This window comes from Oncorhynchus keta, chromosome 11 (assembly GCF_023373465.1).
Source record: "Oncorhynchus keta strain PuntledgeMale-10-30-2019 chromosome 11, Oket_V2, whole genome shotgun sequence".
NCBI lineage: Eukaryota > Metazoa > Chordata > Actinopteri > Salmoniformes > Salmonidae > Oncorhynchus > Oncorhynchus keta.
In genome coordinates, this window is record NC_068431.1 from 54,381,989 (window position 1) to 54,404,959 (window position 22,971).

General features: G+C 41.8%; 1 protein-coding gene across 1 annotated transcript in view; it reads left to right on the top strand.

The window, feature by feature from the left end:
• The window catches only part of abcg4a (ATP-binding cassette, sub-family G (WHITE), member 4a), a 45,318-nt gene extending 24,973 nt beyond the window's left edge, over window positions 1–20,345 (top strand). Inside the window, exons 3-15 of the mRNA XM_035781335.2 lie at window positions 2,780–2,897; window positions 3,122–3,254; window positions 3,630–3,680; window positions 12,854–12,999; window positions 13,157–13,280; window positions 13,723–13,837; window positions 14,020–14,165; window positions 14,386–14,493; window positions 15,339–15,507; window positions 15,739–15,839; window positions 16,045–16,203; window positions 16,400–16,518; window positions 16,775–20,345. Coding sequence (XP_035637228.1) covers window positions 2,780–2,897; window positions 3,122–3,254; window positions 3,630–3,680; window positions 12,854–12,999; window positions 13,157–13,280; window positions 13,723–13,837; window positions 14,020–14,165; window positions 14,386–14,493; window positions 15,339–15,507; window positions 15,739–15,839; window positions 16,045–16,203; window positions 16,400–16,518; window positions 16,775–17,000 — 1,715 coding nt within the window. The 3' untranslated portion in view covers window positions 17,001–20,345. The remainder of the gene's footprint in view (window positions 1–2,779; window positions 2,898–3,121; window positions 3,255–3,629; window positions 3,681–12,853; window positions 13,000–13,156; window positions 13,281–13,722; window positions 13,838–14,019; window positions 14,166–14,385; window positions 14,494–15,338; window positions 15,508–15,738; window positions 15,840–16,044; window positions 16,204–16,399; window positions 16,519–16,774) is intronic.
• The last annotated feature ends 2,626 nt before the right edge of the window (window positions 20,346–22,971 follow it).

The window sequence follows — 22,971 nt, forward strand, 5'->3', positions numbered from 1 at the left end:
CCACAGAGTGCGGAAAAGCAGGTCCTCCGGCATCCTGGACCCCAGGTGTCAATCCTCCTCTCTGACCAGGAGAGGGTGGGATTATGGAGTTGGATCCACGGAAGGCGAAGGATGACGTTGTGCACAGGTGCGGAGGTGATGAGGAAAGAAAGGCTTTCCTGGTGCTTGGGTCCCACTGTGAGGGTGAGTGAAGCTGTGATGTGCGTAATAGTGTTGGGTCCCAATGGTCGCATGTCCAACGCTTGGACTGGAAATGGAGAGGAGACCTTGTATGAGGTGTTGTGCAGGTAGGAGGCAAGATCCTGGTCAATAAAATTCCCTGCTGCATGGGAATGTACTAGAGCTGAAGAAACAATAGATGAGGGACAGCCAGCTAGTGAAATCGATACAAAAAAAGGTTTGCCGCAAAGTGATGGAGTACTCATGCCTAACCCAGGAGACGGATAATCACAGGGCCGTCCCTCTGCTCTCGTGGATTCCGGGTTGAGACGTACCGGACACCGTAGAAGCTGGTTCCCCTCCTGGCCACAATAAGGACATAACCCTAACTGTCTCTGACGGCGTTGCTCAGCCGCGGGGAGGCGTGTGGCCCCTACCTACATGGGTTCAGGCTCTGACTCCGAACGGTCAACGAAGGAGGGAGAGAGGCGATGGGGGTGCCAACGCTCGCGAAGAAGGTTAGTTTGACGTCCAGGAAAATAACCGTGGCAACCTTGGACCTCTCCGTGGTGGGGGCTCCCATCTGATGAGTGGAATAGAGGGAAGGGACAAACGGGCATCGCTGACCTGGGCGGACTGTTGGATGGGCTGGGGTGCAGGCTCACTGGGTCGACTTGTCCTCCGCTTGTTTGAGGTGGCGCCCCTAGTGAATTGTCGAGACGTTGAAGAACGTGCAGGACCTCATCCAGATGTGCCAGCTGGTCATGATGTTGGCAAAGTAGGTGTCCCTGTTCGCTGACCATTTGGGAGATGTCGTCATTAACTGCTGCTTCCATTTGGTGAGGCATTATTCTGTAATGTTGACGCAGGGAGTCAGGAATCAGGTGCAGTTAGTGAGTTTAATATTAACGAACATAGAACGATACAAGACAAACATCCGACAAAAAAACATAACCAATACTGCCTAACCAAAACTGATAACAAAAGAGAGCTATATAAAGGATAAGTAATCAGGGAGTAATGAAGTCCAGGTGGACTTTTTTAAAACTAAGTATGTGACTTCTGAAGGTAATTGGTTACACCAGATCTTATTTAGGGGCTTCATAGCAAAGGGGGTGAATACATATGCATGCACCACTTTTCAGTTGTTGTTTTTTTTTGTATTTTGTGAAACAAGTTTTTTTTTTTTTTCACTTCACAAATTTGGACTATTTTGTGTATGTTCATTACATGGAATCCAAATAAAAATCTATTTAAATTACAGGTTGTAAATGCAACAAAATCGGGAAAATGACAAAGGGGGATGAATACTTTTGCAAGGCACTGTGTATTTAATAAACGACGATAGATTCATTTGGTCAGTCTGTCATTGAAAGAGCAGGTGTTCTTAAGCTATTTGGGTCAGGGTCTGAACACTACTTTTCCATCAGAGCAAGGAATGCATATTGCATCTATGCCAATATATTGTGCTGATATGTAACTCTTCCCCAGCAAGAAAAAAACAAATTGTCGCTCAAACAGAAAGGGGAACTAAACAGAGTCACTGAAAACAACCAAAAGAAAACAGGTGGGGTTTTAGGTGGGGTTCTAAAAGACACTCACAGGGGTGTCCACTGAAAGTTGACTAGCAACAACAACTGGGACCAGAAAGACACCCACCATTAGCGCCCACTAAATTTGACCAAGAAGAGGCAAACAAAACAAAAAAAACACACCAAACTTAAGACAGGAAGAAAAACAGAAACAGGGAAGATCAGACAAAGGATTGTCTGTCTAGAAATCAATTAGGGAGAGCAAACTAAAAGGTGTTAAACCTCCACATCTCTCAAGACAACAGGAGCCCTGGGACAGCACAGGTAAAACACCTTCCCACTAATGAGATGACAAACGAGCGCCGGTGTAACACATACTGACTAACGAGGTGAAACCAATCTGTGTGCCCCATGTGCTAACGTCCAACCTCTAAATATAAATGGAAAAACCAAAGCCTGTAACTGTGACCAATGATATGTGAACAAGCACTCTGTATATTGTATTTTGTTGTGTTTTTGTTATAGATGCTCAGTGTGAGAGGGCTCCACAATGCTGTATAGACTGATGACAGACATACCTTGTGTACTACTGTTGCTCTCTGAATTAATGTAATGCTCTCTCAATGTATGTTGCTAGTGAGAGAGTTCCAGAACAGTATAGGCAGTGAAACTGACAGACAGCCATATACCTGCTTTAATGCACTCTGTGGCACCGTTGGCCAGAGCTCTGGGGATGTAATATTCCTCGCTCTTCATCGATCCATCTCTCTATCCCCCCTTTCAATCTCCCTGTCTGTTCCAGTCTTAATCCTGATGTCTCCTCCCATACCTCTCCTTATTGGTTTTAATCACCCTCTGTCTCCCTCCCCTCCTTTTCTATCCCCTTATCCCTTTTACATTTCACTGTTTCCATCCCTCCCTCTCGACCTTTAACTTGTTTACCATCTGGATCATCCCAGACCTGCGGTTAAGAGTCGGTATGGATTGTGAGTGTTGCTTTGTTTCTTGTCCCTCAGGTTGCAAAAGCCCTGCTCAAGTGTTTGGAGCCTGTTGTTGTTGTTTACTGACTGTTGTGTTTCCCGTCACAGGTTACAAGGCCCTGTTAAAGTGTCTGTCAGGAAGGTTCTGTAGCAGGGAGCTCATCGGCATCATGGGGCCGTCAGGGGCTGGCAAGTCCACTCTGATGAACATCCTGGCTGGGTACAGGTGAGACGGGTCAGAATGGGCTTGGTCCAGGTGAGAACAGGTGGGGGGGAACTGTTACACAGCAGTCCTACACTACTGTACTGAGATAGGAAACCATGGACTTTCTCTGATCTGAGAAAGTGGCCAAGATGCAGGAAGACCATATTGAATAAAACAGTCTCTGATCACTCAGATCAGATGCAAGTGTCACTCATTTACTGTCTGTTTCTATGTTTGTGTAACAGAGAGACGGGGATGAAGGGTCAGATCCTGGTGAACGGGCGGCCGAGGGATTTGCGTAGCTTCAGGAAGATGTCTTGTTACATCATGCAGGACGACATGCTGCTGCCAAACCTCACCACGCGGGAGGCCATGATGGTGAGGTCACCTTGCTTGTTAGACATGTTGATGGTGAGATCACCACAGAGATGATGGTGAGGTCATAGTTAGTTATGCTGCTGCCACACCTCACCACACAGGAGGTCATGATGGTGAGCTCACCCTTCTGTTAGACATGTAGGCCATGATGGTGATGTCACCTCACATATGTAGGCTTTGATGATGAGATCACAGTTAAACATGCTGCTGCCATGCCACACCACGCGGGAGGCCATGATGGTGAGGTAACCTTATTACTTCCATGGAGACCATGATGGTGAGGTCACTGTTAGATGAATAGATAATGTTGTTGGATAAGGTGGTTGGCATGGACCTGACCCTTCATTTTCTCATGTTATGTCTCTCTTATATTAGGTGGCTGCCAATCTGAAGATGAAAGAGAGCATGGAAGTGAAAAAGGAATTGGTGAGTTTGACTTAATATACTGTAGTGGGATAATATTTGATATATAATATTATAAATACCTCACATCAAATAAAATGTTGTCACATGCGCCGAATAGAACAGCTGTAGACCTTACCGTGAAATGCTTACTTACAAGCCCTTAACCAACAATACAGTTCAAGAAATAGAGTTAAGAAAATATTTACTAAATAAACTAAAGTAAAAAATAAAATAAAAAGTAACACAATAAGATAACAATACCGAGGCTATATACAGGGTGTACCGGTACTGAGCCAGTGTGCGGGGGTACAGGTTAGTCGAGGTAATTTAGGTAGGGGTAAAGTAACTATGGATAGATAATCAACAGCAAGTAGCAGCTGTGTAAAAACAAAGGGGGAGGTCAATGTAAATAATCTGGGTGGCCATTTGATGTATTGTTCAGCAGGCTTATGGCTGTTAAAACCTTTCTAGGTTTTAAAGGTACATATTTTTTTGAAATATGTACCTTTCACACATTAACAAGTCCAATGCAGCAAATGAAAGATAAACATCTTGTTAATCTACCCATCACAATTTCAAAAATGCTTTACAGCGAAAGCACAACATATGATTATGTTAGGTCATAGCCAAGTCAAAAAAAACCACAGCCATTTTTCCAGCCAAAGATAGGAGTCACAAAAAGCAGAATGTAGATAAAATGCATCACTAACCTTTGATGATCTTCACCAGATGACACTCATAGGACATCATGTTACAGAATACATGTATGTTTTATTCGATAATGGCCATATTTATATCCAAAAATCTCAGTTTACATTGGCGCGTTACGTACAGTAATGTTTTGATAACAAAACATCCAGTGATTTTTGCAGAAATACTCATAATAAACATTGATAAAAGATACAACTGTTATTCACAGAATTAAAGTTAGACTTCTCCTTAATGCAACCGCTGTGTCAGATTTTTAAAAACTTTATGGAAAAAGCATAATCTAAGAACGGCGCTCAGAACCCAAAACAGCCAGAGGAATATCCGTCATTTTGGAGTCAACAAAGTTAGAAATAACACCATAAATATTAAATTACCTTTGATGATCAGAAGGCACTGCCAGGAATCCCAGTTCGACAATAAATGACATCATTTATGTCCAAATAGCCACTTGTTGTTAATGCGTTCAGCCCAGTAATCCATCTTCATGAGGCGCAGACACTTCGTCCAGACAAAAACTTGAAAAGTTCCGTTACAGTCCTTTAGAAACATGTCAAACGATATATAGAATCAATCTTTAGGATGTTTTTAACATAGAACATCAATAATGTTCCAACTGGAACATTATTGAAGAAGAAAAGCACTGGAACGAGAGGTAACTCTGTCGGGAGCGTGCGTCATGAGACCAAGGCACTCTGCCAGACCACTAACTCAAAGAGGTCTCATGAGCCCCTCCTTTAAAGTAGAATCCTCATTCAAGTTTCTAAAGACGGTTGACATCTAGTGGAAGCCATAGGAAGTTCAACTTTATCCATATCTCAATGTGTACTCGGTAGGCTAAGCTTTGAAAAACTACAAACCTCAGATGTCCCACTTCCTGGTTGGATTTTTCTCAGGTTTTCGCCTGCCATACGAGTTATGTTATACTCACATACATCATTCAAACAGTTTTAGAAACTTCAGAGTGTTTTCTATCCAATACCAATAATAATATGCATATGTTAGCATCTGGGACAGAGTAGGAGGCAGTTCACTCTGGGCATGCTATTCATCCAAAAGTGAAAATGCTGCCCCCTATCCCAAAAAGGTTTTAAAGAGCCTTTTGGACCTAGACTTGATGCTCTGGTGAAATTGAGGTCCTGGATGGCAGGAAACTTGGCTCCAGTGATGTACTGGGGCTTGCGCACTACCCTCTGTAGCGCCTTACGGTCAGATACTGAACAGTTGCCATACCAGACGGTGATGCAACCGGTCAGGATGCTCTCAACGGTGCAGCTGTACAACTTTTTGAGGATCTGGGGTACCATGCCAAATCTTTTTACGACTGTCTTGGTGTGTTTGGACCATGATAATTTGTTGGTGATTTCATCATGTGACTCATGATAAGACTGTGCAATTGTCCTATTAAAAGGTGTATCTGACTCCATAAAGATTATTTAACAATATGCAAGAGACAATAGCTCAGTTGCAGTAACAGAAAGGTCAATAAATGTATTTAATTACTTTGTAAAAGGGATGATAACATTATACAAAGCATAAGATTAAGTCACAATGCATTAACAAGCATTACAAGGCATTATTCTAGACATGATCAGAGAGATAGGGAGAAATAAACAAAGAAACCATGTCTTGTGCCATTGCCGAGAGAGAGAGAAATTCACCACAGATGGTCAGGAACAAATAAGAGAGACAGACAATGAATCTAAAATATTTTATAAGCATCTGAGCTGTTAGGATTCATAAATGGAGTTTGTTGATCAATAGTATTACTGCAAAGTTCAACTCCAATCAGATATCAGACCTACAGGATGCAACCTCTGCTTCTCAGAGATGAGACAATAGGGGTTGGAGAGATAACGAGGCACCCTTAAGACAACACAGAGGAAATTCTTGCCTATAGTTGATAAGAAGAGCCACTACGGGGGCTGGGCTGCCCTACATAATCCTCTCTTGAACACATCTCATTCTGCATCAGGCAGAAGTGTTCAAAACCGGACAGTCACTAGACAATCTTCAGACCAGCAGTTCATGGTCCTAGCAGCATCACTTCAGGAATTGTCTTTTTTAGACATGTAAATGTAGTTAGGTAACACCTTTCCTGCAAGCAAGCTAGAAAGTGTTATTCTTTGAAAGATCAAAACACAGAAATTAAGGTACATCACAGATTAATCCACATAATCCAAATTAACATAAGAGTCTTTATCTGTTTGGATTGGTCAATAGAAAATGCAGATGTATTTTTATCAAATCAGTCAGATTAATATAAAATATATCAAAGATCACTGTATCATAAAATACAGTATTTTAAATTAAAACACTCAAATTCTCCTCCCTTTGTGAGAAAATAGATTCACCTTGAAAATGAGAAAATAAACAATAGAACCATAATTTTCAAATAATCAAGAACAATTATTGAAGTTAAATCAAGACAACTGTCAAGCAACTGGTTTCACAAACAATTTGTGACTGACTGGCTCGATTTGGTCTTATGTAGCAAAATTTGAAATTGTGTTTCCTTTACATTGGATAAAAGTAGAGACTTAGAGCTAGAAAATGTTATATCATACACTACCGTTGAGGAACAATGGGTAAGTAATTCTGCTTTGAAAGTTGATCAACTTGTAACCTCACTTTTGAGAAAATGGCCTTTGAACGTTTTGGTACCGACTGGAGAGCTCTTCTTTGTCTACACCCATTCAGCATCACACCCTTTTAAGCTTTAGCCCCACCCATTCATCTCTTTTAAGGGGGCGGCAGGATAGCCTGGTGGTTAGAGCGTTGGACTAGTAACCGGAAGGTTGCAAGTTCAAATCCCCGAGCTGACAAGGCCTGAACAGGCAGTTGACCCACTGTTCCTAGGCCGTCAATGAAAATAAGAATTTATTCTTAACTGACTTGCCTAGTTAACGGGCAATCCCGTATCCGGGAGCGTAATCATAGCCTCAAGCACATTACCATAACGCAACGTTTCCTATTCATGAAAATCGCAAATGAAATGAAATAAATATATTCAAACACAAGCTTAGCCTTTTGTTAACTGTCATCTCAGATTTTCAAAATATGCGTTACAGCCAACGCTAGACAAGCAGCTATGCTAGGCTGTACTGGCAGCAGGCAACATTTTCACAAAAATAAGAAAAGCCAAACCAAATTAAATCATTTACCTTTGAAGAACTTCAAATGCTTTCACTCAGGAGACTCCCAGATAGATAGCAAATGTTCCTTTTTTCCAAAAATAATATTTTTGTAGGCAAAAAACGTCACGTTTGTTCATCCTGCTTGGCTGGGAAATCGACAGAAAAATATTTAAACTATAATGCATTAGCATAACGCAACTTTTTCTATTCATGAAAATCGCAAATGAAATGAAATAAATATATTGAAACACAAGCTTAGCCCACAAGCTTAGTCATTTTTTTAAATAAAAAAAGTTGACGATAAACTTTCACAAAACACTTCGAAATACTTTTGTAATGCAACTTTAGGTATTAGTAAACGTTAATAAGCGATCAAATTGATCACGAGGCGATGTATATTCTATAGGGGTACGTCTGGAAATAATGTCCGGGTAAATCTCAACCAAAATATCCGGTCCGAGACCTGAAGAAATCGTCTGTCTCTTCTTCGTTTGACCAAGAAACAAAGCCTAGGCAAATGACAAGACTGTTGACATCGTGTGGAAGCTGTAGGAATTGCAATCTCGGCTCCAGGTAATTTGCTTTCCCATAGACAATTCATGCAAGTGGCGCATTGATATATTTTCCAATTTTCAGTGATCAGATTTTCCTGCGCTTTTCGATGAAACGCACGTTTTGTTATAGTCACAGCCGTGATTTAACCAGTTTTATAAACATCTGAGTGTTTTCTATCCACACATACTAATCATATGCATATACTATATTCCTGGCATGAGCAGCAGGGCGCTGAAATGTTGCACAATTTTTAGCAGAATGTTCAAAAAAGTAGGGGGTAGGAGTAACAGGTTAACAACACTGTCATCAGATTTTCAAAATATGCTTTTCAACCAAAGCTACACAAGCATTTGTGTAAGAGTATTGATAGCCTAGCATAGCATTAAGCCTTGCATTCAGCAGGCAATATTTTCACAAAAACAAGAAAAGCATTCAAATAAAATCATTTACCTTTGAAGAACTTCGGATGATTTCAATGACGAGACTCAGTTAGATAGCAAATGTTCATTTTTTCCAAAAAGATTGTCTGTGTTGGCGAAATAGCTCCGTTTTGTTCATCACGTTTGGCTAAGAAAAAGACCGGAAAATGCAGTCACTACAACGCCGAACTTTTTTCCAAATTAGCTCCATAATATCAACAGAAACATGGCAAACGTTGTTTAGAATCAATCCTCAAGGTGTTTTTCACATATCTATTCGATAATATATCGGTTGTGACAGTTGGTTTCTCAGAAGCGAACAGAAAAATACTGCAGCTGGAGATTAAGCAATTAATTACAATGGAGGACACCAAGCGACCACCTGGTAGATGTAGTCTCTTTTGGTCAATCTTCCAATGATATGCCAACAAATACGTCACAATGCTGTCGACACCTTGGGGAAGCGACAGAAAGCCTAAGCTCATTCGTGGCCCATTCACAGCCATATAAGGAGTCATTGGCATGAGGTGGTTTCAAAAAAATGCGGCACTTCCTGATTGGATTTTTATCTGGGTTTCGCCTGTAACATCAGTTCTGTGGCACTCACAGACAATATCTTTGCAGTTTTGGAAACGTCAGAGTGTTTTCTTTCCAAAGCTGTCAATTATATGCATAGTCGAGCATCTTTTCGTGACAAAATATCTTGTTTAAAACGGGAACGTTTTTCATCCAAAAATTAAAATAGCTCCCCCTATATCCAAGAAGTTAAATAAAGATAAAAAATACAATTAAGGATTCATATGTGAGGCTTCACTAAAGAAACAAAGATTTCAAGACTAAAGGCTGGTTTATACTACGGGTAAATTGAATCTGGAGTGCCAGTGTGAGCTCTGGGCTTTTGTAAATTCAGAGCGTTTCGCTCTCGGGGAGCACACTGAACGCTCTGGCCGAAAAGTAGGGTAGATCCAAGCGATCTGACCTAACAGCAGTCAAGTACCCAAGCTAAATGGCTAACATTGGTTGGCTTGCTAACTACAAATGAGAGGACAGCTCACACTGACCATTTCACTCACCCGAGCAGAGCTGGTTAGGCTGTTATTTTGTTATTCAGAGTGTTGGTGACTGTAACTGTGCTGCTGGCAACAATTTAATTAAGCTTTTTTTGCCAATGTTAACAGACACCGGCCAAATTCAACGGGTGTTTAGCTTTCGTAAATTCTTCAGTTATTCTGCACCGTGGCTCACTCAGACGAGAATACTCTGAAATCAGAGTAGATAGCCAGAGCAAATTTACCAGCTATGTCTATCAACATTTGTCACAGTGAAATCATAAACATTCTATTGAAATAGTTACTTGCATAGAGAAGTCTTTTTTTTAGACATGTAGTCTGCTTGCTAAACAATGAACCATAATCCCAACTCATAACGTTACTACCCTGCATGGATCTGCAGGTAGCTAACCAACCAGATTCAATGTTACCTAGCTAATGGCTCTGCGATATGTCTCTGCGATATGAATCATATTACTACACAGATCAAACATGTAAAGTTAGCTAGCCAGCCAGCTAACGTACGCTTGCTAGCTAACAGTACACATTAGCTTGAAATGAAAATGAATTTCTGACAAAATTAGAAATGGGTAATATCTAAAAATGCTATCTGAAAATAGCTAGCTAGACTCTCTTACCTGTTTACATGTATGGACGCTTCTCCCTCTCTGTCACGGATGCCATGGTTGCCCTTAGTTTGAAGATGTAATCTGGAGCCTTCTGTGTGTTCTCTTTTCGACTCTGTCTGCATATTTGCAATCAAACGGCAGAATTTTCTCTGTCTCCTTAGCTATCATGCTCTAATTCCACTGACTTCAAAACTCAGTTCTCCAGAAAGTGGAGAGCAACACTTATGCAGTTCTACTATATGATATATATATTTTTTAAAGCAGTGTTACAAAGGATTACCTACACGTACTGACCAGCTCATATAATACACAGAAGCGTGCTACATGGCAGACTCATCTGGGGGCATTTCCAGCCCACTCATTATCTCAGCCAATCATGGCTAGCAGGAAGGTTGCTGAATTTTGCCATGGCTAAAACCAACTAGGCTCGTAATTTAACTATTTTATTCGTATTTACAGATGTTATATAAGTTTGTTTTTAAGGCACATGAAAGTTCACATGTTCCAAAAGGCATTTCTGCCAAAAAAACATTTACGTTCATGGCGCTCCTGTGAAGTAGTGACACGTGCCTAGTTTCACATTTAGAGTCACATTTGAAAATTAAATGTGTTAACATCTCAGTTTATAGCACCCAACATTAGCATACCAATGGTGAAATTTCTAAGGCCATTTTGTGAGAAACAAAGCAATGACTTTTCATCGCACACACACATAACGCATAGGAAAACAAACTAAAACAAACTATTCTTTGGGTCTTAACAGTAGCCATTACATTTTGTCTATCACTCTGTATACATCAAATAAAGCAGATTCACAAAAGTAACCTTTATAGCCATCTCAAATGGATATACAAATGATTGAGTTGCAAAGGAAGATATTATTAACACATCATCGTCAAATAATCAGCATCCAACATTTTACGAGAAAGCTCCAAATCTAACCTATGCTGAAAGTAGAATCTAGATGGTCTACCAAACCCCAAATCCCAACATTTCTGCATCGTATTACTACTTCTGTGACAAGAGTTACAAAACCTAACACAGCATTGGGCCAGTAGCCGAAATGATGCTGGAACGAGTCCCCGAGCTGATAAGGTAAAAATATGTTGTTCTGTCCCTGAGCAAAGCAGTTAACCCACTGTTCCCCAGGCAATCGAAGACATGGATGTTGATTAAGGCAGCCCCCCGCACTTCTCTGATTCAGAGGGGTTGGGTTAAATGCGGAAGACACATTTCAGTTGAATACATTGTTGGACAACTGACTAGGTATCTCCCTTTCCCTAGTTGGTACTACTCTGAGGGCCGGCAGGCTGTCTAAAATGTGCAGGAGGATTTCCTCTGCCTACGTTCCAACAGCACCTGACCATAAGCCCTTCCCTTTTACAGAAATCACAATAAAACTTTGTGGGCTGTTTGGGATTAACCTCTGTGCCTGTCCCAGTTACTGCAGTGGAAGATATTTAAGTAGCTTGGTCCCCTCGCACACCAGAGAGCAGCATGGATGCACACACCACACCCGTAGGTTGGACTGTATCCGAAACAGGCAAATCACTTTGGTGCCTATTGTGCTCTGTTATAATGAATCTCTCTGTATGTCAAGTAGAAATTACATGCCTGGAGTTCTGATTGCAAGTGCTCTATTTTGAGCTCTTATGTCCTCTGGGACTTCACAGTGGTATCATAGTTTGCTGTTTTCCCAAGTAAAAATTCAACAAGCTCTAGAATTAACATCTTAGATTTGTTCTTATTTATGCCAATATATTTCATGTTTTTCATGGTTCGGGCTAGGCCCCTGGGTTCCAGGGAAGGGACATCTTAACACTACAGCATACACTTACATTTTAGACGATTCTGTGCTTCCAACTTTGTGGTAACAGTTTGGGGAAGGCCCTTTCCTGTTTCAGCAGGACAATGCCCCTGTGCACAAAGCGAGGTCCATAAAGAAATAGTTTCTCGGGATCGTTGTGGAAGAACTTGACAGGCCTGCACAGACGCCAACCTCATCGAACAACTTTGGGATGAATTGGAACGCCGACTGCGAGCCAGGCCTAATCGCACAACAATGCCCGACCTTATGAATGCTCTTGTGGCTGAATAGAAGCAAGTCCCAGCAGCAATGTTCCAACATCTAGTGGAAAGCCTTTCCAGAAGAGTGGAGGCTTATATCAGCCCATGATTTTGGAATGAGAAGTTTGATGAGCAGGTGTCCACACACATGTCACCATTTACTGTAGTGGGGTAATATTGTGTGTGTTTTTAATTACTTTGTAAAAGGAATTATAACATTATTCTAGGCATGATCAGAGAGTGAGGGAGAAATAATGCCATGGCCCGTAGCTCATGGAAGAGACATAGAAAGAGAGAGAGAGAGAGAATGTGTGTGTCACCACAGTTGGTCTGGAACAAATAAAAGAGACAGACAATGAATGAGTTGTTGACCAATACTATGACTTAAACTCCAATCAGATATCAGACCTACAGGATGCAACTCCTGCTTCTCAGAGGTGAGACAATGGGTTGATAAGAAGAGTCACTTTGGGGGCCGGGCTGCTCTACAATACTGTATATACTGTACATATAACATCCCAGGTTTACAGGGCAACACCATATCAACTAGAAAGACATTGCCTGGAAATCGTAACGTTCAAATGTTTATAGTAGTGTATGTTTATGTGTCTCTCTGTGTCTGGCCACCAGGTAGACGAGATCCTGACGGCCCTGGGACTGCAGGAGTGTGCCCAGACCCGCACCATCTCTCTGTCTGGTGGGCAGTGCAAGAGACTGGCCATTGCCCAGGAGCTGGTCAACAATCCCCCTGTCATGTTCTTTGATGAGCCTACCAGGTAGGTACACACCTGGTATACTGACACACCTGGTACACACAGACACAGAGGAAATACTGCCTAACAATGATGTTGGGTGGGAATCTGCTTTGTTGCTGCGCTGCGTAAAGGAATAGTCACCAAGCACAAGCTAACGTTTGTCATCTCTCTCTCTCAGTGGTCTGGACAGCGCATCCTGTTTCCAGGTGGTCTCTCTCATGAAGTCCTTGGCTCAGGGAGGGAGGACAATCATCTGCACCATCCACCAGCCCAGCGCCAAGCTCTTTGAGATGTTTGATAAGGTAACTAAATTCAAGCTTTTATGCCATTTAACAGTATGTATGGTATTGTACAGTATCTAGGACTGACTGCCATATGCTTTGTCATTAGCCTAATCATTATTTTAACTGTCGTAATGAAAGTGAGGTCTATACTGTTGGTTATGATGTCCGTAGCCTGCTGGTTTTCTGTTCTACCTGATAATTAATTGCACACACCTGGTGTCCCAGGTCTAAATCAGTCTCTGATTAGAGGGGAACAATGAAAAAAATGCAGTGGAGCTGGCTTCAAGGTCTAGAGTTGAGTTTGAAGGCTCTAGACCATGTTTCGAGCTCAGTTGTTATGTCAAAGCATTAGCATGCATAATACATAAAGGCATTAGCCATGTATAATTCAGAGACTGATATTACATCAGGCAAGGATATGTAAATAATACTGTGATTGTCTCTGTGTTTCCTTCTTTAGCTTTACATCCTCAGTCAGGGCCAGTGTATATACCATGGCACTGTCCCTTACCTCATCCCTTACCTGAAGAACCTGGGCCTTCACTGTCCTACCTACCACAACCCTGCAGACTTCAGTAAGTCAGCATAAGATCCTGTGTGTGTGTGTGTGCGTGCGTGCATGCATTCTTGCGTGCGTGCATGAGTGTGACAATGCAAATATTTTTCAAGGTCCTTTTTAGTGGATCAAGGTTCTTCTTCTTAGTTCACTAACTCTGTCCTTTGTTCTTTGTTTTTCCTCTGTGTCCCCTGTCTCTAGTTATTGAGGTGGCCTCTGGGGAGTATGGGGACCTGAACTCGGTGCTGTTTGAGGCTGTGCAGGGAGGACTCTGCTCAGAAGAGGGCAAGAAGAACTCCAGCGACAAGAGTGACCCAGCCTCATCTGGCCACTCTAACAGTCACAGCGTGAGTGTGGCACACTGACCGACATGAATCACTCACCATCACAGTCCCACACTGACCTGCAGCACACAGTCATGCAGCGTGATGAGATCACTCAGGAGTCACTCACTCAGTCAATACCCATACGTTTTTACCTATTCACTCATTGCATGTCTTTTCAACTCCAACTGTGTAAGGGATCTAATTGTGTCCTATGTTCTGTCCTCTCTATGTCTGTCCACAGGATACACAGTACACAGGAACGATGGAGAAACACAGCTTTGCCACCAGTACCTGGTCACAGTTCTGCGTTCTGTTCAGAAGAACACTATTAACGATATGCAGGGATACGGTAAGCAATTCACATAATAATAATAATAATCTTAATATTGACTTGCATTGTGTGTGTCTGAAATGAATTAGTAAACTTTAAAATAAAATGAACGGGTGAATCAATACATTGTGTGGATGAGTGAACAGCAAGTACAAGTAGGCCATAAAGATCATCAAGGACAACAACCACCCAAGCCACTGCCTGTTCACCCCGCTATCATCCAGAAGGCGAGGTCAGTACAGGTGCATCAAAGCAGCGACCGAGAGACTGAAAAGGCCATCACTGTTAAACAGCCACCACTAACATTGAGTGGCTGCTGCCAACATACTGACTCAACTCCAGCCACTTTAGTAATGGAAAAATGGATGTAAAAAATGTATCACCAGCCACTTTAAACAATGCCACTTAATATAATGTTTACATACCCTACATTACTCATCTCATATACTGTACTCTATACCATCTACTGCATCTTGACATCTTTATGTAATACATGTATCACTAGCCACTTTAAACAATGCCACTTTTATATGTTTACATACCCTACATTACTCATCTCATATGTATATACTGTACTCTATACCATCTACTGCATCTTGCCTATGCCGTTCTGTACCATCACTCATTCATATATCTTTATGTACATATTGTTCATCCCTTTACCCTTGTGTGTATAAGGTAGTTGTTGTGAAATTGTTAGGTTAGATTACTCGTTGGTTATTACTGCATTGTCGGAACTAGAAGCACAAGCATTTCGCTACACTCGCGTTAACATCTGCTAACCATGTGTATGTGACAAATAAAATTTGATTTGATTATGTTGCGTACTAAATTGAGGCATGCTTTTCTGTGTGTGTTCGCAGGTGTTAACCCACCTCAGAGTGATGTCCCACATATGTATAGGAATTCTGATCGGTCTGCTCTATCTCAACATTGGCAATGATGCCAGCAAGGTCTTCAACAACACTGGCTTCCTCTTCTTCTCCATGCTCTTCCTCATGTTCGCTGCCCTGATGCCCACCGTCCTCACCTGTAAGAGACAGCGAGAACATGGGGAGGGTGGAACAATGTTACCTTGTGAACATGTTCTTGCAATCTGGTCTCAGATCTGTTTGTGCTGTCTTGCCTAATGGTCCCATGGTCTACTTTATGATGTGTCCATATGAGTTGGTAAGACAGCACAAACAGATCTGAGACCACACTAGTTGTTGTACCGTTAACAATAAATGTATTGTACTCATACGCGGTTTATGTGTTTCACAGTTCCTCTGGAGATGTCAGTGTTTCTGAGGGAACATCTCAACTACTGGTACAGCCTGAAAGCCTACTTCCTGGCCAAAACCATGGCAGACATACCCTTCCAGGTGAGCTGTGTGGCTAAGTTGACTTTGATTTATTTTTCTTTACAAAACAGCAAGAGAAAATAATACTATATGGTCGCTTCCTTAGGGCATGAGACAACTACATTCAATCTATCTCTGTATGTGTATCTCTCTTGCTCCCTCACTCTCTTTACCACTCTCCCCTCCCTGCCTTTGTTTTTATGTCTCCCCTCTCCCTCCCCCCCAGGTGATCTGTCCCATCATGTACTGCAGTATAGTGTACTGGATGACAGAGCAGCCTCCTGAGGCAGTGCGGTACCTGCTCTTCATGGCCTTGTCCACCTCTACAGCCCTGGTAGCCCAGTCCCTAGGCCTCCTCATTGGGGCCGCCTCCACCTCCTTACAGGTACTGTGGGTCAGCCGTTTACAGACCGGTACTACCACACACAACCAATTGGCCTGCGCAAGCACAGCAGATATCCCTGTTTTATAATTTCAAAATGATATAGCAGTCTGCTCCTGCACACTGACTCACTCACTTTCCCACTCTTCAGAGGAGTTGTGGTGTTGTTTTGTGAATAACTGAACTTCCCTCTCTCCAGGTGGCGACCTTCGTGGGCCCAGTCACAGCCATCCCAGTGCTCCTGTTCTCTGGATTCTTTGTCAACTTTGACACCATCCCCAAGTACCTGCAATGGAGCTCCTATGTGTCCTATGTCAGGTGAGTCTGCTATGTTGGGGCTATAAAATAATTTGAATCCTTTCCTTTGCTACCTTCGTGCTCAAGTGCAGGACATTCAATTAACCAATTAGAGAATATCATAATGTGTTGAGAGGATATTATGCTGTGTCTTCCAGCTTGGGTTATGTGGAATGCTCTCCAACAATCTGGTAAACCTGCTCATTATGTTACTCTGTGCAAGGTGTAAGTGTTTGTATTACTCATCCAACTTCTCCTTCTCCACTTCTCCTACCAGGTATGGCTTTGAGGGGGTGATTCTGTCCATCTATGGGATGAATCGTTCGGAGCTGGAGTGTCCTGGGGTGGTGTGTAAGTTCCAGAAGCCCGAGGAGGTTCTACAGCTACTGGACGTGGAGGATGCTAAGCTCTATGTGGACTTCCTGGTTCTGGGTGTGTTCTTCCTGGTCCTCAGACTGGCTACATACCTGGTGCTCAAATACAAAGTCATAGCAGAGCGATAAGACACATTACATTACATTTTTTTTGGAAGGTTTTATCTTTTTATCTTTTTAAAAAGGACAATAACTTAAGACCACAAATTATAGTTTCCCCTCCCTTACTATAAGTCATTTTAGTTTAAAATGTCCTTACAGTAATCCAATTTGTTTACAGTATTTAACCTTTATTATCCAACAATACTGTGTAAAAGAACTATACACAAACAAACAGATACCCAATATAGTAACTACAGTATAAAGCATGTGTCTCTATGGAATGAAGAGGAGATGTACAGTAGCTGGTGGGGGACAATCCCAACAGCCCACACTGCACTGCATCCAAGAGCTCAACTCCTGTCCTATGTACGAAGGTTAAGGATATACAAACCTCTTGGTCCGAGATAGGACAGGACTGTGTCAGTTTGTTTCCACCCGCAAGGCTACACTTCTCCTGTCCTTATACATTTCTACTGAAACCCAAAGACATCCCAAAGGACAATTGCACAAACACTGTGCCCGGACAAAAAGGTTGAAATATGGACATGTGGTGAACATGAGACATGAGAAGAGGACTTCAGGGCTGGGGGAGGTCTGGACTAAAGAAACTTCTCTGAAAATATCCCTCCCTCTCCTTTGGCTGTTTGCAATGGAACTGAGTCCCACTGGATCACAGAATTGGTCTTGGAACAGAGTTCCAGGGGTTTCAAATCACTGGACAGTGTTCTCTCTAAAAGAGTATACACCAGAGATGGCAGAAAGACAGCCAGAAGATCCATAACAATATGTCGTCATTTGTCTCCATTTCCTGTGATGTCATAGTCTTCCCAGGATCTTTTGGGTAAGCCCACCACCCTGACTATTCTGGATGTGGACCACAGAATATGGCAGGTTTCATTTGGTCAATTAAATCAAAGATGGATGGACATAAGTGGACTTGAGAATGTGAACTCCCTGACAGGGTAGTATGCAAGACTGTGCACACCTTTGGAGAAGTGTTGAGAATCTGGACACAGCCCCATAATCAGAATGCATTTCAGATGAGGAGAGTGAGAGAGGGTGTGGGTCTACTTCCCAAACATTGACACTCAACATTATGTTTCTATTGTAACCATGCTGTGTTGTAGTTGATTGGGAGAACATTCCAGAACTGGACTCTAAAACATAGTGGATCTTCACAGACATTTTACTGGACTGCAGCCCCCTCAACAGAAGATAATACAGTGTTTTTCTGGACATGAGGGGGACTTGATGGCTGAACTTAAGGAGTGACTTATTTTTTGTTTGTTTGTGTAATTGCAATAGCCAACTCTGTGGTAGACAATGTGTGCTTTCCTGCAAATCAAATGGTGTCACCATTTGGACCCAAGACAAAAAGTGTAAACTGCTTGTTTTTGCTTGTTAAAAAGAATGTCGACTCCTTCTCTTCTAGAGAAATTCAATTACTGTTCTATTCTGTTGTTTTGCATTCTGGCAGTCTGACAGGCACATGTGTGTTGTGAAAACCATTGTTGCTAGGTACTTGAGATAATGGCTGGGCAGTTTTGGTGCCTCTGCACTGGAATGGTCTGAGCTCTGTTCGCTTCAATGCACATTATTTGCACATAGACCATATGCTAACACTCATACACAGACATAGATACACACACACACACACACACACACACACACACACACACATGCACAACCATACACACAGCTATGTTTAGCCAAGCTTCTCTGTGTCACAAGGCAATGCAAATCTTTTTTTCCAATAGACTATATTGCTATGGAAAGATTTCTGACTCAAACTATGCTACGTCGTAATCCTCATTATAATTGGCACAATGGATTTATAACACCACCATGTCCTGTGTATTCAGAACTTGTAATAATAATGTCAGTATATAATCAAATGATTGTACAGTGAGTATGTTATGCTGTAAAGAAAATGTACAAATGCACTTTTTGATGTATGTTTATTGCTTCTTTTTTGTATTTTATTTTATTTTTATATATCCATGTGAAAAGTGCTGCTTGAAGGGGTCAGCAACTAATTGTTGCATGATGATTTGTGGAAGGAAATAATGAACTATAAAATTTTAAACATTATATAGAGGAATGGTGACCCACTAAAGTATTATCTTATTCCCTCCCCAAATATTTACCCAAGTTGGTACCAGAGTTTGACTTGTTCTTTCTTTTTGACATTTACTCTGGATACCCATGATTCCTTGACAGTGATGGTGTACATTCTAAAGCAGGGATACAAAGATGTGAACTCGACAGCAGACACAGAAGTCTGAGGATGTCTGAATAGTACTTACCGATATTGTAATTTCTGTTAAAAAAAATACCAGGATGTTATTATACCTAGTTTCAAGTCCATTGTGCAGTATTCTATTATAGAGGGAGAGCCAGTTGAGTAGAAATGTATGTGCTGTAACCAACTCTTCAATCATTGCCATGCGATGATACATTATGTTTGGCATGACAAGAAAGAAGAGTTGGCTACCTCACATACAGTATGGGACCAGGCTACAAGTGTGGTTGGGGAGCTGTATGTGAATTCAGCCTTAAAACAGGATTAGAATGATAATGTATATTTAGTCTCTGTTCCTGTGGCTTAGTCTTAGTCTCTTAATAAAGGAAGACAACAGAACAGATTGTCTTGAATCTCTTACACATAGCAATAGTCTCTCTGCTTTGTCAGTTTTACCTAATTCCAATCAAATCAAATCAAATTTTATTTGTCACATACACACAATTTCTCCTCCTCAGATATTTTTTAGTGCTCATGTTATGTCTCTGACCTGCTTAGTTGTTTTTCTGTATGGAAAAAGATGCACATCCAACGTCTTTGTACAAGAGCTGGATATCCCCCCCCCCAAAATATGTTCTGCAAATGATAGAGAATTCTTTGCTGTAGCCTATCCATGCTATGTGTGCAATACCCATCCAAGGGCATTTTATCTCTTTGCAGACTGATTTTAGGGCGAGAAGAATGTGACGTGCCACTGTGGCTCAGCCAGAAAATCTATCATGTTATGTTTGCATTGTGTTAAGCTCCGCATATGACACGTTTTGGGAAATGCCAGTCAGTGCAGAATTTTGCACTGTATTCATGCATGGCTAATGATGATCATTGATTATCCTTCGGAGTGTTGCACTGGTATGATGGGCAATGATGCTGCTGGATATTGATTATTTATAGTGGAATAACAGACCGTTTACACCACCAAAACTTATTTTTGTCTTACTATAATGTCTTATCTTGTGTTTATTTGGTTTGTTTATCATTCTGTTGATGTAATTGTTCTATCAACTTCAACAATGCAAGTTCTGTGTACTGAACGCAGTTCAGAAGATTACAATAAAGACAATTATTTATAACCTGTTCCAAGATAAGATTTGTTTGAATATTCATGTTTTGGTGAGTTGTTTTTTAATTTTTTATCAGAGGATATGTATAAATGTCCGATCTAATATAGGAAAGAATATGTGACGCCATTCTTTCACAAGAAATTCCATAATTTGGTATTTTGTTGATGGTAGTAGAAAACGCTATCTGAGGCACCGCACCAGAATCTCCCAATCGGGTTCAGATCTGGTGACTGACAAACACACACCGTCACACAACCCTTTACACACTCTATGTCCCTTTGAGACCCTTCTTTCAAAGTGGCTGAGATCTCTTATTCTATCCATGGTAGCCAAAATAATGGGAAACTGGGCCTTTCTATACATGACCCTAAGCATGATGGGATGTTAATTGCTTAATTAACTCAAACCACACCTGTGTGGAAGCACCTGCTTTCAGTATACTTTGTATCCTTAAATTTACTCAACTGTTTCCTTTATTTTGGCAGATACCGGTATGTCTTTGAACTACTGATGTCATCATCCTCAGCATCAGACGACAGCAGTTTGTGGGTAAGGGAGCCCCCTGCTGCCACCGGAAATGTATTTCAAGCAACAACCTTGTCTGATCAACAGCTGTTGATGGAACACTAGCCTATATACAGTTGAAGTTCGAAGTTTACATACACTTAGGTTGGAGTCATTAAATCTTGTTTTTCCACCACTCCAAAAATGTCTTGTTAACAAACTACAGTTTTGGCAAGTCGGTTAGGACATCTACTTTGTGCATGACACAAGTAATGTTTCCAACAATTATTTACAGATTATTTCACTTATAATTCACTGTATCACAATTCCAGAGGGTCAGAAGATTACATACACTATGTTGACTGTGCCTTTAAACAGCTTGGAAAATTCCAGAAAATTATGTCATGGCTTTAAAGCTTGTGTTAGGCTAATTGACATCATTTGAGTCAATTGGAGGTGTACCTGTGGATGTATTTCAAGGCCTACCTTCGAACTCAGTGCCTCTTTGCTTGACATCATGGGAAAATCAAAAGAAATCAGCCAAGACCTCAGAAAAAAATTGTAGACCTCCACAAGTCTGGTTCATCCTTGGGAGCAATTTCCAAACACCTAAAGGTACCACGCTCATCTGTACAAACAATAGTACGCAAGTATAAACACCATGGGACCACACCGCTCAGGAAGGAGACACGTTCTGTCTCCTAGAGATTAATGTACTTTGGTGCGAAAAGTGCAAATCAATCCCAGAACAGCAAAGGACCTTGTGAAGATGCTCGAGGAAACAGGTACAAAAGTATCTACATCCACAGTTAAACAAGTCCTATAGCGACATAACCTGAAAGGCCGCTCAGCAAGGAAGAAGCCACTGCTCCAAAACCGCCATAAAAAAGCCAGACTACGGTTTGCCACTGCACATGGGGACTGTTACGAATCCCTTTGGTCCGGCAGTCTAAGGTGGATGGTAACGAGACCCATAACATAACTCATATAGTAGTGAAAAAGTACAGTGCCTTGCGAAAGTATTCGGCCCCCTTGAACTTTGCGACCTTTTACCACATTTCAGGCTTCAAACATAAAGATATAAAACTGTATTTTTTTGTGAAGAATCAACAACAAGTGGGACACAATCATGAAGTGGAACGACATTTATTGGATATTTCAAACTTTTTTAACAAATCAAAAACTGAAAAATTGGGCGTGCAAAATTATTCAGCCCCTTTACTTTCAGTGCAGCAAACTCTCTCCAGAAGTTCAGTGAGGATCTCTGAATGGCCTAAATGACTAATGATGATAAATACAATCCACCTGTGTGTAATCAAGTCTCCGTATAAATGCACCTGCACTGTGATAGTCTCAGAGGTCCGTTAAAAGCGCAGAGAGCATCATGAAGAACAAGGAACACACCTGGCAGGTCCGAGATACAGTTGTGAAGAAGTTTTAAGCCGGATTTGGATACAAAAATATTTCCCAAGCTTTAAACATCCCAAGGAGCACTGTGCAAGCGATAATATTGAAATGTCCTTTCCTGAGGACGGCTCACCTCTCACAGTTCTGGGCGACTTTAACCTCCCCACGTCTACCTTTGACTCATTCCTCTCTGCCTCCTTCTTTCCACTCCTCTCCTCTTTTGACCTCACCCTCTCACCTTCCCCCTACTCACAAGGCAGGCAATACGCTCGACCTCATCTTTACTAGATGCTGTTCTTCCACTAACCTCATTGCAACTCCCCTCCAAGTCTCCGACCACTACCTTGTATCCTTTTCCCTCTCGCTCTCATCCAACACTTCCCACACTGCCCCTACTCGGATGGTATCGCGCCGTCCCAACCTTCGCTCTCTCTCCCCCGCTACTCTCTCCTCTTCCATCCTATCATCTCTTCCCTCTGCTCAAACCTTCTCCAACCTATCTCCTGATTCTGCCTCCTCAACCCTCCTCTCCTCCCTTTCTGCATCCTTTGACTCTCTATGTCCCCTATCTTCCAGGCCGGCTCGGTCCTCCCCTCCCGCTCCGTGGCTCAACGACTCATTGCGAGCTCACAGAACAGGGCTCCGGGCAGCCGAGCGGAAATGGAGGAAAACTCGCCTCCCTGCGGACCTGGCATCCTTTCACTCCCTCCTCTCTACATTTTCC